Raw genomic sequence first — 20351 nt, 5'->3', positions numbered from 1 at the left:
CACACATGTTCCACACTTGCACACACGCAGCCAGCGTCGGAAGCCGGCGGGACACCGCCCTTCTCACCTCTCTCCTAGGGGCGCTCCCCAGAGGACGCTTGCGTCGCTAAGAGAGCTAGCATGGGAGAAAGGTAGAGCAGCAAGCGGAGCAGCAGCCAGCATTCTCACCGCCGGACAGGGGAAGAAGCTTCGAGATTCCAGAAGAAGACAGAAGAAGACAGAAGAATCTCCGAGGCTGCAGAGCATCCAGTAGCTCGAGAAGAGTCAACGAGATCGCCACAGAAGAACGAAGAAACAGTTCTCGCTCTGGGACCTCGGTCCACAGAAGAGGAAAGCAAACTTGTCGTTGTTGCAAACTAAGTTGACACCCATCTTAGCGTGCACCCGCATGCAAATTCTCTTCGGTTGGCATTTGCATTCTTCACAAAGAATGCAGAGCCACCTAGAGCAGCTAGAGTAGGGAAATAAGTGGTCCAGGGCCCCTTCACGTGGGACCAGCCCGCGGCCACCAGGCAAAGGCTAGCACTATCTTCTTTGTCCACACTTCCACACGTCCCAGAATGGTTAGGTACTCTGAAAGTAGGGAAGATTCCGAACTCCCACCCCCGTCGCCACCCCAAGCGACCATCTAGAAGACCAGAAGGAACTGCTGATTGCCCTCGACGACGCTGCAGACGCAGTCACCACCCCCAACAGTTCCAGGTACGAGCAGGGGCTATACTCCAACCTCGACGCCAGAGGGGAAGAAGTAGTCCTGGATGCAGCACCAGCACCCGCAACACAACCGGAGCCCATGGACCAAGAGGCGATCTCCCGCAAAAGGAAGACTTAAGACGCCGCCAGTGCAGAAGAAGAAGAATCCGCAGACAAAAGGGTCTGTGACTCACGTAGCCCTAGTAACGACGGGTTCATATTCCCCAAGAAGACGGCACCAGCAGCCTACATCAACCAGGCGGCCCCCGCCCCAGTAGCTACAACAAACAGCTTCTCAACATTGGGAGAGGCACAATCAGACCCAGTAGAAGCTGCCGCAGAAAGCGTGCAGTCAAGCAACAATTCCAAGATCGCACCCATCACAGCGCGTATAGCGGCTCTTACATGGAGCTGTACGAGAGCTTAAAGGAAACGACGACACACGTCTTCTGTGTGAAGTCAGGAGGAGGGGACACCCTCAAAATCAGAACTAAGAACGAAGAAGACTACGTCAAAATCCTGCGAGAACTAAAACGCAGGAATATCCCATTCCACACCCACTCGTCAGGGAATGACAAACCACTGAGAGTGGCACACTCATTCACAGCAGACAACATGAGAAAGGCACAACAGACCTGAGGTTCACAACAAGATCAGTGACCAAAATGAAGTCCCCAAGGACACGAAGGCCCATGCCGCTATTCGAAATAGTGGCCACGAACAACGCTCAAAACAGGACGATATGGAACGTCAAATCCATAGCCGCCTGTGACACCACGGTAGAAGAGCCAAGAGCCAAGAAGAAGCAGGCACAATGCTACAGGTGCCTCCAACCCGGGCATGTGGCACGCTACTGCGACAGGCCGCAGAAGTGCGTCAGGTGTGCGGGAGACCACCGCAGCGACGAGTGCCCTGTGCCAAGAGAAGAGCCAGCCAAATGCTGCAACTGTGGGGAAGCGCTCCCGGCGAGCTACGGCGGGTGCAGGACCCTACTTGACGCATGGGCCAGACAGGAGGCAACACACAAGAAGCCGGGAACGAGCTACGTCGACATGGCGAAGAGCCGCCGCCGCCAGCCGAGGAACACCCCCAGCACGAGCGAAGCGGTCCACCAGCCCAGCAGGAACCCAGAAGCAGTACCAAGAAACCAGGCGGAATCCACGCAAGCACCGCGACCGCTGTACCGCCGCCGCCTGCAGAAGAGGCCGAGAATGGAAGATCAGCAGATACAAGACCTCGACCACCGCAAGCAGCAGGAAACCACAGCAGGTGCAGAAGCACAACAAAACGCCAACACAACAACCACTAGAGAAGACGCGGCCCCACAAGCACCCACAGCCGCAGACATCGCCTCCTCATGGCAGTCATGATGGAAGCTATCGTCACGCTCAAGAGTGTGACAGAGAAGATAGCCACCTACATGGCAAACACGATACCAGCCCCAAGAAACCAAGATGGCAGATAGGCCCGCACAGGGACTAAGAATCGCGGTGTGGAACTCAAACGGGATAACACACCAGGCAGGCGAATTCCGTCAGTTCTTATATGACGAAGCCGTAGACATATGCCTCATATGCGAGACGTTCCTGAAACCTGGTGTCAGGGTAGGAGTACCCAACTACGACTGCCATCGGAAGGACAGACCAACACACAAGGGAGGAACGGCTATCTACGTAAGAAGATCGCTCCGGCACCACCCTATCGGACTCCAGCGCCTCAACACCCCCCCCCCCCCCCCCCGGAAGCGAACGGAGTGGCAGCGGACACGACACTCGTAAGAATCAACTTCATCGCCGTCTACAGGCAACCCCACAGGAACGGAGCACTCGAACCAGCTGACATAGAAGCTCTCCTCTCAATCCCACGAAACATCTTCGCGGGAGGAGACTACAATGCGAAGGACCACGCATGGAACTCGCGAATAAATAACAACAGCGGAAGAAGACTACTGAACGCCGCTGAAAGAAGACAAGCAACCATAATAGGACCCAACAGTCCGACGTACTATCCGAAAAACCACAATCACAATCCAGACATACTGGATGTAGCCCTGGTAAAAGGACTTCCCCTGGCCATCCATGCCAGCACCCGAGACGTACTGGCCTCGGATCACATACCAGTCGTCTACGACATCGCCCTGGAAGCACTCGCCCCGCAAAAGGACGGACTCGACCTAAAAGGCACCAGATGGCAGAACTACAAAGAGCTGCTAGCTGAAGACCTCGCCACCCCACCCGACGCAGAAGTCGGAGCAGAAGAAACCATCCGATACGTGACGGAAAAGGCCATAGACGTAGCCGTAGCCACTACACCAGCAAGAAGATAAGAGGGACAAGATTCCACACCACACCACCTCCCACCGCAAATAAGAGCAGCAATCGCAGACAAAAACAGGCTCTTCCGCGAGTGGACCAGAACGAGAAATCCAGCAACCAAGAGGCAAGTCAACAGGCTAAAGAGAGAAATAAAAGCAGCAGTGGAGGCCCACAGAATACAAACATGGGCAGCCACGATATCAGTACTCCGAACTGATGATGGGACTGCTTGGAACACCACAAAGAACCTCCTGCACCACTACCAGAGGATACCACCACTCTCAGTAGCGAACGACAAGGTGTGCAAACCCAACAGCAAAGCGGACGCACTTACAGATGTGTTCGCACAAAACTTCACCCCCATAGAAGACCCCAGCGACCCGGAACACATCGAACTGGTGAACAACAGTCTCCCCCGGTTCCTGGAAGCTCAAGACGACGAAGACCAAATACAGGAAACTACCACAGAGGAAGTAAAGATACAGCTCAGATACCTAAACCCAAGAAAAGCGGGAGGTATCGACCTGTTCACAAACAAGATGCTCAAAGAAATGCCGGAAGAAGCCGCTGCAGTACTAGCAAGGTCCTTCAACGCCGTACTGCGGACGAAGAAGTTCCCCCGAACATGGAAACACGCAATAGTAGTACCGGTCCCCAAACCGGGAAAGGACGCCACCCAACCAGCAAGCTACAGGTCCATAAGCCTGCTACCGGCGATTTCAAAAGTATTTTAACGCCTTACATCTGGCCAGGCTACCACAACATGTGAATGAGGACCAGATACTACCCAACACACAGTTCGGCTTCCGAGCAGGACACTCGAAAACACAGCAACTCCTAAGAGTCACAGAGGAGGCAATGGAAGCGATGGAACGAAGGGAATTCTTCGGCGTAGTGTTCCTGGATGTTTCCAGAGCATTTGACTCGGTATGGCATGAGGGCCTGCTGTTCAAATTGCTGGACAGACGAGTGCCAGTGTCACACGTGACACTATTGAAGTCCTATCTGGAAGGAAGAACATTCCACGTCAGAGTACAGAATGGAGAATCCTCAATAAGAAGGATCCTAGCTGGAGTACCGCAAGGAAGTGTACTAGGCCCAGTGCTGCACGCACACGCACACACACACACACACACACACACACACACACACACACACACACACACACACACACACACACACTCTACACCAGCGACGTTCCAGAAGCACCCAACGTCCACACAGCTCTATATGCGGACGACACCGCTCTCTACGCACGCAGCAGGAGCGCCAGAGTCCTCAGGCATCGACTGCAACGAGCCACAGACGAACCCTGCGACTGGGCGAAGAAGTGGCGCCTGGCGTTCAACGGGACGAAGACACAAGCAATACCCATCTGCAGAAGGAAGTTCCCAATGGACCTGCCACCAATAGAAGTACGCGGCACCGCAGTCCGCTGGAGCAGAACAGCACTCTACCTAGGAGTTACACACCTCACGTGGAAAGACCACGTAAACAACATCAAGGACAAGGCAATGGGAAGACTCCGGATGCTCTACCCAGTACTCAACCCCACCTCCACACTACCGCAGGAGCTGGGCATCAAATTATACCTCGCACTAGTGCGCCCACTCCTAGAGTACGCCGCAGTAGTGTGGGGTAACGCAGAGAACAACACATCGGCAGCCTGCAGCGTGTACTGAACAGGGCGCTGAAGAGAGCCCTGCACCTGCCGTGGGACTTCCCAACCGAAGAGCTCCACGAGCTGGCCGGGGTCCCCCGGCCACGCGAGAGGTTCCGACAAGCAGCACACACCTTCTACGAGAGGACAGCAGCAGCAGAGAACCCGCTCATCTGTGCCCTCTAACACCGAGAGCACCGCAACATCAACACCAGATGGCCGGCTCTGCTGCTGGGATAGACCAAGAAAAGAAGACAGCACCCCTCCTGTCAACCTCATCCAGAATGTTATTATTGTAAATACCACACCCCATAAAAAGGTTAATATTGTAAATATTCTCCCATACAAACGTAATGTCGCCACCAACAGGGGCGAGTAAGTGTATGAATTTTCTCATTCATTCTATCAGAGATCACCTTCAGTGGTGAGGATGAATGTGTGTGTGAATGTGCGTAATTTAAAAAAACGCTATCCAGCAAAGTAGATAAAAGCATGGCACCAAAAAAGTGTTCCTCAAAGAAGCCAATCAAAATTTGTATGTACACCCCATACTTGTAATTAAGATTTGTCCACAGGAATAGCTGCAAAGCCCACACTGTAAGACGCCGGGGAAGAAAGAAGAACCTTCCTCACAAGAAGAAAGGTGCGAGCCGCCGCTACAGTCTCGGCAGGCTCGCTCAGTCGTCGCTACGGCAGTGAGCAGAGACGTCGTGGGCACGTCCGGAGTTCCGAGGATCGCTCAGCAGAGCAATGGGTGTGGCGGATCGCCGTTCGGCCGAGCCCGCTCGGACGACGGCCCCATCCGGCCACCAAACTACGACGACTGGAGATGTTGGCGTGGCAGACCGATGTCCGGAGCAGCCAAGAACGACCCGGCCGCCGTCCACGGATTACGATACGGACGATTTCTCTGGAGAAGACGATATTATAGTGCACGACGCACTTCCGGCCGACGAGCGGGCGCGAAGGATGAAGACCAGCCCAGAGGGCGAGCGGCGCAAAAGGTCTCTCACAACAGCACCAACCGGCGCCAAATATACGCCCAAGAAGAGGAGGCAGCTCACTGTCTCTACAAACGGGGGCAGACGACGCGCCCTACCTGATAACAACGGTGCGGGAGCGACCTGGACGACCGTCACGTCGAAACCTGCGGCCAGACCCAGGACGACGCCTTCACCGCCGCCCACATCGACGGAAAACCGTTTTGGGGCATTTGCGGTCGAAGAGAAGACAGAGCGGCCCACATCCTAGCAGTCGGCGCCCACGGCCGCTGCCCAAGCAGGCCGTTCGAACGAAGAAGATAAGAGGGGCCTGGTGCAATGCTTCCGCTGCCAGGGGATGGGGCACGTGGCTCGCCACTGCTCCTTCCCCGAGAAGTGTGCCGGGGCCCACCCCAGCAGACTGTGTCCGCTACCGCGGTCGCACGCTCCCAAGTGTGCGAACCGCAGCGGCCCACACGTGGCGAGCTACCGCGGCTGCGAAGTTTTCAAGGCCGCAATAGCTCGCCAAAACGGGCAGCAGGCTACGAAGACTGCCGACCGCTCCCTCCGTCGTCCGCACCCAAGTGCAAAACCGGCGAGGCGGCCGGCACAAGCAAGACCGACGCCGGCAGCGAAGCTGCCACCTCCGTTCCCACTGAAAGGGGCAACAGAAGACGGCGCATTCGCGCTAGCAAACGTGCGCGAGAGCGCACACCAGAAGAACAGCGCGCCGACCACGTCCAGGGGAAGACGCGCAAAGAAGATCACGCATCGACGGGAGGCGAAAGGCGTGGCAACACGCCAGCAGCCACACGTCAACCAGCTGCAAACAGCCAAGGCGCCACGACAGCAGCGCATGAAGGAGGGCTGGCTGCAGCAATCTCCGCACACTCCGCGGCAATCGACAAGGTAACACACCTTGCCGACACGCTGCAGAGTTGCTCAAGCAGTGATGACCGCCTCGCCGGCGGCTGTTCAACAGCCGTAGAAATAAGGTGCTCCCTACGCCGTCCGCGCCGGGAGCAGTGAAGTCTGCCTGCCATGGGCCCACCCAGCTGTCTGCATAGCAGACAACAAGAAGCTTAATTTACATGAGAAGGGCCACGAGAAGACAACAATGAGAAGAGAAGCCCGGTTTGTTCGTTCGTTCGCCGCTACATACGCGCTACTGCCGTCGCAGCGAAAGGAGCTCTCAGCCGGTGATGGCCGGTGCAACGGTAGCTACTGGGGTTTAGGATTCGGTGACCGCTCTGCTCTACAGAGAGTTCCCTTTCGAGGCGCCAGTAGCGCTCGGTGGATCGGCGCAAGGTTGAGCTTTGCTCCCTTTCGTCGAAAAGCCGTGTAGCTCGCGGAGAAGCTAATTGTCACAAGAGTCACCGACTCACAGCAACTCGTAACTTCGTTTACAAACTCCCTTAGCGAGACTATCTCGTTCTGTGTTAGGGTTGACCAGTGCCAGGGGCCCGCTCACGTCGGACCACCCTACGTACTGTAGACCACTTTTCTTCCTCCGCACCTCCTTTAGGTGCCGCACCAACGGCGCACGCTAGGCCGTAGGGCATTCCCCCTCTTCAGTACGACCTATTTGATAGCTCTTTCTTTTCATAAAAAGCAAAATTGTCGTGCCCACCCACACGTAATAAAGCTCCTGACAGCACCAAGATGGCAGATTCTGCCGGTGTTTCCCCCTCCCTAACCCACAGCAAAGCTGCAGCGAAAGAGGCGCGTAAGTCGGCTGTTTCCGTCGACGTCAACGTCCCGCTTGCCGTCGTTCACGTGGTGTTGACCGACAATGATCGGCAGATAGCTGCGCAAGCGCAGGAACTGCTGAACCAGCGTCGATTGATAACCGACTTCTGCGGCCCAAGCGATTCCCCCACGCGGACAAGTACACTGCACATAACACTACATTCACCTGCATCTGGTGACTCATGCACCACTGTCCAACGGCGGAACCGGCAGCCGCAGATGCGGACACAGAACAACACTACACTGGGCCCTGGCAGGTGGAGGGCCCACGACGCAAACCGAGAAACAGCAGGCAAACATGCGAGCAACCACACTCGCAAGGTACCCGAAAGGCGCTGCTGCCTACACCGAAACACACACTTACGGTTAGGAACACTACCACAACAACAAATACGACCCGACCTGCGGTCAGCAACACCACAGAAACACCAACCGCAGCTACGCCCGCACAACAGAAGACTGGTTTTGCCCCAGTCGTAATTCAAAACTACGGGGACCTTAGTGTCGTCAACACAACATTCGCGGAAAGGCACACACCTTGCACGCTATACACGAAGTACTCTGAGGATAGTGTCTCACTGTACGTGTCAACTAACAACGAATAAAAAGATCTCCTTATCTTCCTCAAAGGAAAGGGGATCGAACATTATACGTACAAGACTGCTGAAGAACGGACACAGCAGTACGTGGTAAAGGGAGTGGACCCCGGTACCCCAAACAGCACAGTACAAGCGGCGCTCAACTTCCTTGGATTCGACTGCAAAAGTGCTTCCAGGATGACAGGCTTCCGCTCCCACCACCGTCTACCACACTACCTGGTCGAGATTACCGACACGATCGCCTCCCGCGGCCTTCTGCAGATAAAAAGCCTTCTGCGGATGGACGTAAGGGTAGACATATACGAACCACCACAAGTCCCCCAACAATGTAACAACTGCCAGCGGTTCGGTCATTCGGCCCTTCGCTGCGGCCTGGCACCCCGTTGCCGCGGATGCGCTGGCAAACACGCTTCCAACGCATGCACACTAATACACGAAAACATACGCCGTTGCGCCAACTGTGGCCAAGGCCATGCGGCCAACTACAGGGGCTGCGACGTATACAGAGAGGTGCAGAGGCGCAAAAACCAACAGTCGAAGCCACCCAACGTCATACCACGACCAAGGCCCGCACCAAACCCTGTCAGGAACGGAGTGTCGTTCGCCATGGCTACACGCCCTGGAGGAGCGGAGCGGGCTCGGAACCTCTGCGCCCAGCACACGCACCTAACAACCGCTGCGACAACAACACAGCCGTCTCAGCCAACATGCAACAGTACAACCACACCGGTACCAACAACAGTCCCCAAAACAAACACAACCCCACCCCTGAAGCCACTGCCTGCGAACCCACACACGACACACAGGAAGACACACTTACACAAGGACCCCCAGAACCAAGAACCCAGAGAAGGCGTAGGCGACCACGAGGTAAGAGGAGTGAGAACACACGTGCACCACAAAGTACCCAACAACAACAACAAAACACTGACACGCAGGCTTCACAGTCAGCAAGCCAGTGATACCAGCACACACACTACTCCACCCCATAACACATCTGAAACACAACACAAGCGCCAGCCCACACACAACGCCAACACCCACACCAGCGGCCGCCAACACCACAATCGAGCCACAGGCCGACACACACAACACCAACACAACACTTCAGGGTTTATTGCCAAAAAAATTCCCCCCCCCCCCATCCGCTCAGATTTTTAACAAGCTCGCGGCGGCCGTCACCACACTCGTCACACGGCTCATAGCTGCTCAACCTGGGCAGTACTGGGCCGCCATACAAACAGCGCTCACCACACTGTCCACACCCCTACATGGATAACACGCCACACCCGGCCCCCATCGCAAACAACCCGACACTGACAGATCCTGTTCTGGAATGCAGACGGGACCAACTACAAAAGGGCGGAATTCGCCGCGCTCATGGAGCGCAAGGGTTTCCTTATCGCACTACTGAACGAAACTAAGCTCAAACCACGCAACCAACTAAACTTCACCGGCTACTGCGTCTATCGTACCGACCGACCGGACGGCTCCGCTCACGGCGGAACAGCCATCATCATACACAAAGACATAGAACACACAAACATAGTGCTCCCTGACCTTGAAAAACGAGAGGCAACCACCGTCAGGGTCATGTTCAATGTAGGCTACACTAAACTGGTGTCAGTATACAACAGCCCTAAAAACATCGAAACACGCGACATCAGCACAATACTCGACATATCACCGCGCGTAATCGCCGCTGGAGATCTTAGCGCAAAACACCCGGACTGGAACTCACGAATACGAAACTCCAACGGCAAGAAACTATACGAACATGCACTAGGACGAAACTACATCACACTAGCGCCGACCGAACCGACGCACATTCCCTACCGGAGGGGACACAGGCCAGACGTGTTAGACATGGCCCTCATCAAGGGCATAACAACGACACTCAACGTTGCCGTTGGAAACGATCTGCCCTCAAATCACCAACCCGTTATACTGTACATTGAAGAAACACTGCAGACATGGAACAACGCAGGATGTTAGACTACGGGCGCACGAATTGGACCCAGTTCGAGGAAACGCTTGACAGTCGCATCCCACCCACGTGATTAACGAGACAGCCCAAATTGATGAGGCAGTTTAAATCCTCACCTGCACTGTCCAAGACGCAACAGCCGACACCATACCAATCCGCACACCACAACAACGCAGTGCTGCCCTGCCCCGGGAGATCCTGGGCCTTATCTCAATGAGGAACCGCCTCAAGAGACATTGGCAGCGTACCCGGCGCCAGCACTTCAAACAGCACATGAACAGGCCCCAGGGTATAATCCGGGGAAAAATACAAACATTTTAAACATTTAAGACAACAGTGGGACCAGGAACTCTAAGGGCTGGACACCACGCGACCTGGCGTGTGGAAGATGGCCCGACACTTCACCAGGGAGAAACTGGACACCCCCACGTTGTAAGGGCCCGACGGACCAACATATTCTGCGGAAGAAAAAGCGGAACTGATGGCCCTCACACTCGCAGCGTCATTCACACCGAACCTGGATCCCTCAGACCCAGCGTTCACACTTGCTACGGACCAGGAGGTCACACGCATCCTGGCCCAACCAGCGCGCAACATCATGCTACAAGCTAGTACAGCTGGAGTCAAATGGGCCATCATGCATACCACCGCTAGGAAGGCCCCTGCCCCTGGTCACGATGGCATTCAAAACCGTGTCCTCCAGGAGTTCACGGACAAAGCTGTAGACTACCTAACACACATCACGAATGCCATACTCAAGCACCAACACTTCCCCGCCTTTTGGAAGACGGCCAAGGTCCTGATATTCAGAAAGCCGGGGAAAGACCACTCCCTCCCACAAAATTACCGACCTATCAGTCTGCTGAGCACGCTCAGCAAGATCGTTGAGAAGGTAATATTAAAACGACTCACCAGGCACTGCATCACAAACGACACCATGAGACCGGAGCAATTCGGTTTCAGGAATCACCACTCAACAACACAACAACTCCTCCGCGTCGTTTAATACATAACACACTGATGCAGCACAAACAAAGGAACTAGGGGGATGTTCCTGGACATCGAAAAGGCTTTCGATCGTCTATGGCACAACGGCCTAATACGCAAACTCAGCGACGCCGGGTTCCCCGACGGGCTCGTGCGTCTCATACACTCATATCTCACGGACAGGAGTTTCAACACCGACGTGCAGGGAAAACAATCGACACAACATGGTATCCAGGCAGGAGTACCCCAAGGAAGCATCTTATGTCCCTTACTGTTTAACCTCTATACTAACGACCTCCCAGCTACATACTACACGGCGGTGGCAATCTACGCGGATGACACCGCCATCCTTGCGCAAGATTGGAAGCCGTCTAACATTAGTTCACGACTACACACTGCACTCAGCGTGGCTGAGCCTTGGCTGGTGAAATGGCGTGTTAGAGTAAACGTCGACAAGTCAGAGGCCGTTCTGTTCACCGGAAGACCGAAGCAAGTGCGCAAACATCAGTACTGCAATCCAATAACACCACACACACGCCCAATAAGTTTCCGCGAGAAGGTCAAATACCTCGGTGTCCGGCTGGACAGGAAACTACGCTGGGGGGGGGGGGGGGGGGGGGGGGACCACATTCAACACGTGACCAACAAAGCTAACGCGAGGCTCAAACAACTCTACCCCTGATGTACGCAGCCCCTGTCTGGGGATACGCTGCGCCAACTCGCTGCGCCGTCTGCAGCTCATACAGAACAAACTACTCAAAATCGTAAGCAACGCTCCGCGCTACACACACATCGCGGACCTTCACCGGGAATACCGGCTAGATACCATCTTGCAGGTATTCCAAAAACTCTCCACACGACTGCACAATAACACGAGACACTCGCACAACCCGTTTATCCTTTCTCTGGGTAACTACGACCACAACCATAGATGGAAACGTAATAGACCAAAGACACTACTGGCACGGAACTAAACATCCATGGTCCATAGCATGCTAACACGACAGTACTGGCGAGCCCCTGCAACACAACTACTACTGGTAACCCCAGATGCCCGACCCGCCGAAGAACAGGCAACCGCAGGGAAACCGTACTGTACACAGCACACAAACCAACCACACACCCCCCCTACACCGTCTTGAGCCGATCTATGACCGATCGCCCACTAATGTACAACGACCTTGAGCTGTTGCAGGGACGCAGCAACTGCAGCAAGCCCCGCAACGAGTTCCAACAACGACGAAGGTAACGATGCACGATACCTCGCACTAACGTAACCACACCTTGCATGTACTGTCGCAGACAGCAAGCCGCTACTGGCCTTACTACACGTCCTACTGTCGCAGAGGTTTTTCCCTTGGCGCTTGCCTTGGCACTTTCTTTCCTCTGCCCTTACAACAGCTATCCTTCGATCGCTTTCGTCCACTTTCTATCTCCTGATGGACCATGTTAATGAGTAATCTTACCCAGACGCACGGATAACATCACAGCCTGCATCTTGTGACTCCTGATTCAAAAACTAACATGTTATACGGAGGTGACAGTAGAACTTATGGTTTGGTCACCACGTTGGTGAGGGCGTGAAGGGGCCCCATCCTTTTCTTTCTTCGCCGCTACATGCCCTACGCACGCGTTGTGCGCGACGCGTAGTTAGTCGAGTGCGGGATGTCGTCGCAGACGGACGTGACGAGCGACAGTGCGACTGTGGCGGCTGACCCGGCAGCCGCAGACGAAGAATCCGGGGCGGGCGGCCGCTGTTCGATGGGGGCAAGCTTCATCGACGGCCTCGCTGTCTGCTCCACAGACGACGACCCAGCAAAGTCAACGGACAGAAGCAATGTTCCACGAGACGGATACAGCCAGTGAAGACCTTAATCTAGAAGATGAAGTGCGCAACGCAGTTCGACGAAAACGCGCTGCGCAGCAGACGTCGACAGACGCACAACAGTCGTCGGAACCTACCGACGGCGGCTTCCTGAAACCACCGCGCAAGAAGGCCACGCGAGAGCGACAGGCGCCTCCACCTGCGCCAGTGCCGGCGAGCAACGCATATAGCGCTCTAGAAACAGCACCAGAAATGGACCCTGCACCACAACACCAAGACGCCAACACGCCACAACGAGAGAAACTCCCGCCGATTGTTCTCCAGTATCCGGAGAGCTACAAGAAACTAGAGAATTGGTTGAAGACTTACTGCCAATTCCCCTTCACAGTGAAGCAGGCAGGTGGCGATAAATTGAAGCTCCAACTATCCGCCACCGTAGACTACACGAAGGTTATGAACACGGTTGGAGCAGCGGGCATACCATGTTACACCTTCCCGACAGTACGACCTAAGATGCTCAAGGTCGCCGTACATGGAGTACCGATGTCAGTCACTGATGCGGAGCTCAAAGAAGATTTGGAAGACGCTGGTTTTGTCACTACTGTTGTGGCAAGACACAAACCACTAGGAACGACGAGACCAATACCGATGGTTGCTGCCATCCTGTAAGATACGGAAGACCACCGAAAAATCTTCCGGATGACTACACTAGGGCGGCTAGTCATCACTGCAGAGAAACTTCGAGCTACCAGAGGCCCAACGCAGTGTTTCTCCCACGCTGCGTGTCACTGCACAATGCCGCCGAAGTGCGTGAAATGCGGCGAGGGTCATGACTACCGGAAATGCCCACATCCAAGGGAGCACAAGGCACGCTGCTGCGACTGGCGTGGGCCACACCCTGCCAATTACAGGTCACGCCCACAGTTCAAGAACGCCAGTGGACGAATGAGAGGCCTACCACCACTGGAGGTAGAGAAGAAGAGGGCAGCTCCGCAACTCGACGGCGCCCAACAACTACCACCGCGAGGACGGCCGTGGTGACGGCCACAACAGCACAGCCAACTACGACGTACCGCAGCGGCGTCACGGTGGCAGACTTCGTCAGTGGAAGGTAGCCCGACGCCATACCGACGGACAACTCCTGCCATACGCCCATGCAGCAGAGACTACTGCAACCAACTTCCACGGTCAGAGACGCACAGCCAGCGACGGATACCACGCCACAGCAGCCTCCATCACGGCAAGCACCTGTGCCATCTGCAGACATCGTGACGATACTCCAGACGATGATGACCGAGCTCACCCAGGCAATACGATCGCTCCCGCAGGCGATCAACGCAGCCGTACAGGCAGCCATGGACTGTCGCCTACAAACCCCAGCCGGACCTACTGCTCAACATGGCCAGGCATAGACGACTAGTAACACTCAAAAGAGCGACGTGGAATGCGGCATCGCTCAGCGAGCCACGAGAAAATGCGGGAACCTCAGAGAAGCACCCTCACCACTCGTTCGCCAGCTCGGCCGACGAAATGAAGAGACAGACCTCTATAAGCGGCCCGTGGCCCTACTGCACAGACAGTAGATCCACCTGCAGATAACCAGCACATTCATACGCACCAAGACGACACACAACAACGAGACGACTAACCCTCCGACAAGAAGTCAAGAAGAAGTAGTCAATGCCTACAGGGTAAATGCTGCATTACCCCCCCTTCGCCGGATACAGAAGATGCGAGCGCGCGCGCGCTACATTCCCGCACCGTGCACACTCGAGTTATAGCGATGCCGCGTGAAACGGACGGACGCGCCACCGCTCGCTAATATGTATAACTGCGGACAGGGCCGCGTCCTTGCACGCACCGGGAGTCGAGTCGAGTACGTCGGGAGAGCACTCGCGGCCTTCCGATAGTACTCCTCCTCCATCGTGTGACGTTGTCCCCGAAGGCAACGCATCTGCGGACAAGGCCGCTCCTTGAACGCACCCAGAGCCGGCAGCAGCACCTCCGTTGAGCCGATTGGTGAAACAGCGCGTGCTCCCCCTGACTCCCTCGATGCAGCCGATCTCGAGCGCATCCGCAAGGAAATGAGGCAAGCATGCACGGATACCGAGGGAAGTTACTACGTCCGCGACGACGAGAACGAGGCGTCCAAATCGGAAACCTCACCTCCAACAGCGACGTCTGCAAACCAAAAAACAGGGGTTGCGGAGGCAGCGCTGTACACCTTGTTGGACCTCCTGCCGAAGCCCAACACAACATTGGCGGCGCACCCTAACGGCGAAACAAGGAAATCGCCAACGCTGATACTGAGATGGAACACCAAGCCATACAGAACAAAAGAAGACACCCAGACGGAGACGCTCAAGTGCCACCAAACGCACGTAAACTTCGGAAGGCAACAGACCCTCGCACACGGCCCAAGGCGGCAGCCAAAGGCCGCAGGCGCAGCAAAGGAAAAGGAACTCGACAGAAGGAGGCAGACGGCTTCCAGCAAGTGCGGAAACCGGCGAAGCGCGCCAGCATTCCATCCTCCACGCCTCCACGCACGAGAGACGAAGACGCAGCCTCCAGGCGACGCCCACCGAGACTAGACAGCCCTGTGGACTTCCCTGAAATGCGCCAGCGCGGAAGCCGTTACCAACAGCGGCACATCGACGCGCCACATGTCCCACAACAACCACAGGAAGAAGACAAGGCCGCCCAAATGCTGCAGCTGTTGGCAGGCCTCATCGACAGGGTCCTCCGTGTCATCGAGGACCACCTCAATAAATACGCGGCGACTGTGGAGAAGATCACGCAGACGATTACCTTGGGCATCTCCACCAGACAACATGAATAGACACGAGCATGGTATGAAAATCGGCGTCTTTAACGCCAACGGCTTGCGTCGCCAGGACGCTGAATTCAGGAGTTTCATCCGTGACGAGAACCTGGACATCTGTCTCGTCGCAGAAACACATCTGAAGCCCGGCGTGAAAGTGGGAGTGGCAAACTACCACTGCTGCCTGGACGACCGGCCCACCGCGGGTGGCGGCACGGCGGTGTACGTAAGGAGGACGATGCGCCACCACAGAGTTCACCTGCCGCAAATCGCTACAATGGAGGCCACGGGGGTCGCCGTACAAACGGACCAGGGGCAAATAAATTTCGTGGCAATCTACCGACCTCCATGAGGACTACTGCAGCCAGATGAGTTCGCGGCGCTGATCTCCATCCCTGGAACCACATTCCTCGGAGGCGACGTAAACGCCAAGAACACCATCTGGAACTCCCGGACAACAAACACAAGCGGCCGCCGTCTACAACGGGTGGCCGAGCAGCTCGGAGCGGCGGTGATAGGACCCCACTAGCCGACCATCTTCCCGGCACGAAGAGGCGCGCAACCGGACGTCATAGACGTGGCCATCGTCCGCCGAGTGAGACACTTCATTTCCGCCACAACGAGGGCCACGATGGCGTCCGACCACGCCCCAGTGGTCTTCGAACTAAACGCAGACTTCGTCCAAACAAACAAACGTGGCCTCGACCTCAGGGCATCACCTGGGACACGTTCCAAGCAGAAATGGCGGCCAAGATCGGAGACGCGCCGAACCCGATAGAACGTGGTGCGGAAGCGGCGCTGCGGCACCTCACCCGAGGAGTCGCAGAAGCTGTGGCGGCAGCCACTCCAGACAGAAGAGTAGAAAACGAGAAGACACGCGCCCGAGAATTCCCGCAACACCTCAAAGCTGCCATCACGGAGAAGAATAGACTTCGCCGCGAATGGCCGCTAACACGGAATCCCGCAACGAAGCGGCAACTAAACAGGTTGCAACGGGAAATTAAAGCAGCCGCCGACGCCCACAGGATAGAAGAATGGGCGCAGAAAGTCGCGTCCCTGAAAACAGAGGACAGAACTGCATGGGAAGCGGTGAAAGGACTAATCCGCCGCACCGCCAAATTACCGCCACTGCAAGTCGGAAACGTCTTCGCCAGCGAACCGGACGCAAAGGACAACGCCCTCGCAGACGCGTTCGCTGCAAACTTCACCCCGGTGGAAGAACCCGTCGACCTGGCACACGTGGCACTGGTGGAGGAGCGACTGCCGGTGTTCTTGGCGGCCGAAGACAATGACACCGTCATCGAGCCGATCGAAGAAGAAGAAGTCGAGATACAGCTACGCCATCTCAACGGCGGGAAGGCAGGAGGCCCCGACCTCGTCACGAATCAGCTCCTCAAGCAACTGCCGCCCATCGCAGTCGGGCACCTCACGGGGATTTTCAACTCCATCATCCGAACTGGCGTATTTCCAGAGTGCTGGAAGCACGCCGAGATCGTGGCCCTACCCAAGCCAGGGAAGGATCACAGGCGGGCGAACAACTACCGCCCGATCAGCCTGCTGCCGGCACTCTCGAAAGTCTTCGAGAGGTTATACCTACGTAGGCTGGGAAACCACATCGAGGCGGAAGGCCTCCTGCCCGACGAGCAGTTTGGATTCCGGAAGGGACACTCCACCACCCAGCAACTACTGCGGCTGACAGAGGAAGCCTCCTATGCCCTGGACCGACGCGAGTACTTCGGCGCGCTTCTGCTCGACGTGTCTCGTGCATTTGATTCAGTGTGGCACAAAGGTCTCCTTCATAAACTGTTTACATTGGGGATTCCTGGGCCACACGTGAAGCTCCTGCAGAGTTACCGCGCGGGTCGCACGTTCCACGTACGGGCAGACTGTGGAATCTCCACAGAACGCCGAATACTCGCCGGAGCCCCGCAAGGTTCGGTCCTGGGTCCAGTGCTATACTCGCTGTACACTGCCGACCTTCCGCGCACAGATCGGGTGCAACTCGCCCTGTACGCGGACGATACGGCAGTGTACTGCCGCAGCATGCAGCCGCAACTTCTGCAAAGGCGACTGCAAAGCGCAGCCACGAGCCTGGAAGGCTGGGTGGCAAAGTGGCGGCTGGCGTACAACGCAACAAGCAATCATCATTGCCCACCGGAACGTGCCGGCTGACCTCCAGGAGATAACACTACGAGGAAGACCAGTCCCCTGGAGCGCAACGGCCAAATATCTGGGCGTCACACTAGACAAACGACTAACGTGGCGCCCACATATTGAAGAAACCAGGAAAAAGGCAATGGGGGCGCATGAACATCCTATACCCCATACTCAATCCAAGCTCTTGGTTACCAGACCACCTAGGGGTGGTCCTCCACAAATCCCTCATACGACCAGTGCTGGAATACGCCGCGGTCGTATGGGCAAACACGGCACCGACCAACATGCAAAGGATCCAGGCAGTGCAGAACAGAGCACTGAAATGGGCACTCCATCTGCCGTAGGACTTCCCAAATGAAGAACTCCACCAAATAGCCGACGTCCAAAGACTCCGAAGCAGAATTGAACAATGAGCAGAAAAATTCTACAACGCCGCCGAAACATCGCAGAATGCGAAGATACGAGAACTCGGCAGCCGAGAAGAGTGGAGAGCGCACCTGAGCTGGCCACACCATCTTCGTCACGCACACTGGCGAAGAAGCAACTAGTCTCATGAACCCAAAGCACCAAAAATTTGGACAATCAACAACCTGGATACTAAAGCGATCGCAAAAAAGAAAAAGAAGAACAATTATGGAAGGAAGAGCACTCTAGGTGCTGAAACTTCGTAAACATCCGGAAATCCACAAATGGAGTTTCGACAAGAGGGCACAGCCGCTACATTCTGGCACCAGTCGAGTCAGGGATGCCGGCCGAGCGCTCCGCGCCTCAGCATCCTGAGATGTGTGACAGGGCCGCGTCCCTGCACGCTCCCGGAGGTGAGTCGAGCACACCAGATGTACGCCCGCGTTTTCCTGATAGTGCTCCCCTCAACTGGACGACGCAACCGGAGCCGTTGCCCGCGTATGTGAAAGTGTCTCGCTCGACGCGCTCGCGACAGAATTTACCGGTGACTCGCTCGTACCCACCGTGCCCTTGGCACAGTCTTTGGAGACAGCAGCAGCCGTTTGCACGTCGCAGCGCGCTCAAGAAGCGCTGCAGAAACTAACCTGCTACCGACACCAACAACCTCCGCCGACAGCTCCACGCCGTCAGCGGAACCAATGGAGCAGGAAACTGCATACAAAGGTAATAGTGCGACAAAATGACGTAAACGCGCCAACACAGAAGAAAACGAGGAACATTCCTTCCTCAAGAAGAAGAGTGTCGACCAACAACGTCAGACAACACACTGTGGCCGGCGCAACGGTCGCGCACGTAACAGTACCGATAAGGACGGTTTTGTGCAGCCCAAGAAGACAGCCAGAGCCGCTCCGTCGTCCGAAACACCGGCAGTGAACACTACCAACATGTCCAACGCGCTCTCTGATAGGGAGGAGGAAGAAGAAGAGCATGACAACACTGCTCCACGCGGCCCTCTTCCCCGCCACTTGTGATCGCGTACGAAAAAGACTTCCGCAGCCTGCAGATCATGTTAAATGCTCTTTTGGGAAAAAAGAATTATACCAGTCGCGGACTGCCGCGAAAGAGCTTCGGCTCGCAGCTCCCAGTAGCCTCCGGTTACCCAACGTGATTCTCACGTACTTTTAGGAACTCTGAGGCAGTACCAGAGCTATTTCACGGGACCACGCCCGCGTGCAGCAGGCCATTCTTCTTCCGCACCTCCTTTAGGTGCCGCGCTTGCACCAACAGCGCATGTTAGCGTAACGTAGGGAACACCCACTTCAATAGGGACCAAGGGACACTTCTCTCGCCTATCGAGAAAAGCAAAATTGTCGTTTCCCCCCTCCCACCTAATAAGTAATCCTAAGTGCGAGATGGCGGACGCTACTAGCACTTCCCCTGCTTCATTGGGCTAATTCTTGCAAACATTATGATTTTCTGTTTGCTATTGAATTATTTCTCACTCTGAATGTGTGTTAAATTGCGTAATGATCTGGAAACCAATATATTTAAAGTCAAACAAAGCTCGAAAGTGAAGCATCTTGTTAGCAAAGCATGAATGTGAAAATGGCAGTTCAGGTCCTCAGCTGCCAGAACTTGCATAGTAACTGAAGCAGTGCACAGTGATACAGCAGAGAACATAGGTTGTATTATAGAATTTATAAATACTTTCCAGAATGAGAATTTTCACTCTGCAGCGGAGTGTGCGCTGATATGAAACTTCCTGGCAGATTAAAACTGTGTGCCCGACCGAGACTCGAACTCGGGACCTTTGCCTTTCGCGGGCAAGAGCTCTACCAACTGAGCTACCGAAGCACGACTCACGCCCAGTACTCACAGCTTTACTTCTGCCAGTACCTCGTCTCCTACCTTCCAAACTTTACAGAAGCTCTCCTGCGAACCTTGCAGAACTAGCACTCCCGAAAGAAAGGATATTGCGGAGACATGGCTTAGCCACAGCTTGGGGGATGTTTCCAGAATGCTCAGTAGCTCAGTTGGTAGAGCTCTTGCCCGCGAAAGGCAAAGGTCCCGAGTTCGAGTCTCGGTCGGGCACACAGTTTTAATCTGCCAGGAAGTTTCGTTTTATAAATACTTTGTTTGACTTTCTAATTGCATGACAGCATAATGCAGCCAT

The 20351-nt window shown here is 55.4% G+C and overlaps 1 protein-coding gene across 1 annotated transcript; it reads left to right on the top strand.

Annotated features, from left to right (window-relative positions):
- The first annotated feature begins 1385 nt into the window (after nucleotides 1-1385).
- LOC124545575 lies at nucleotides 1386-2063 on the top strand. The gene has a single exon (XM_047124523.1). The coding sequence runs from the start codon at nucleotides 1386-1388 to the stop codon at nucleotides 2061-2063; it is 678 nt and encodes a 225-aa protein (XP_046980479.1).
- The last annotated feature ends 18288 nt before the right edge of the window (nucleotides 2064-20351 follow it).

This window comes from Schistocerca americana, chromosome 8, assembly GCF_021461395.2.
Source record: "Schistocerca americana isolate TAMUIC-IGC-003095 chromosome 8, iqSchAmer2.1, whole genome shotgun sequence".
NCBI lineage: Eukaryota > Metazoa > Arthropoda > Insecta > Orthoptera > Acrididae > Schistocerca > Schistocerca americana.
This window is presented reverse-complemented; position numbering and strand designations above follow the sequence as displayed.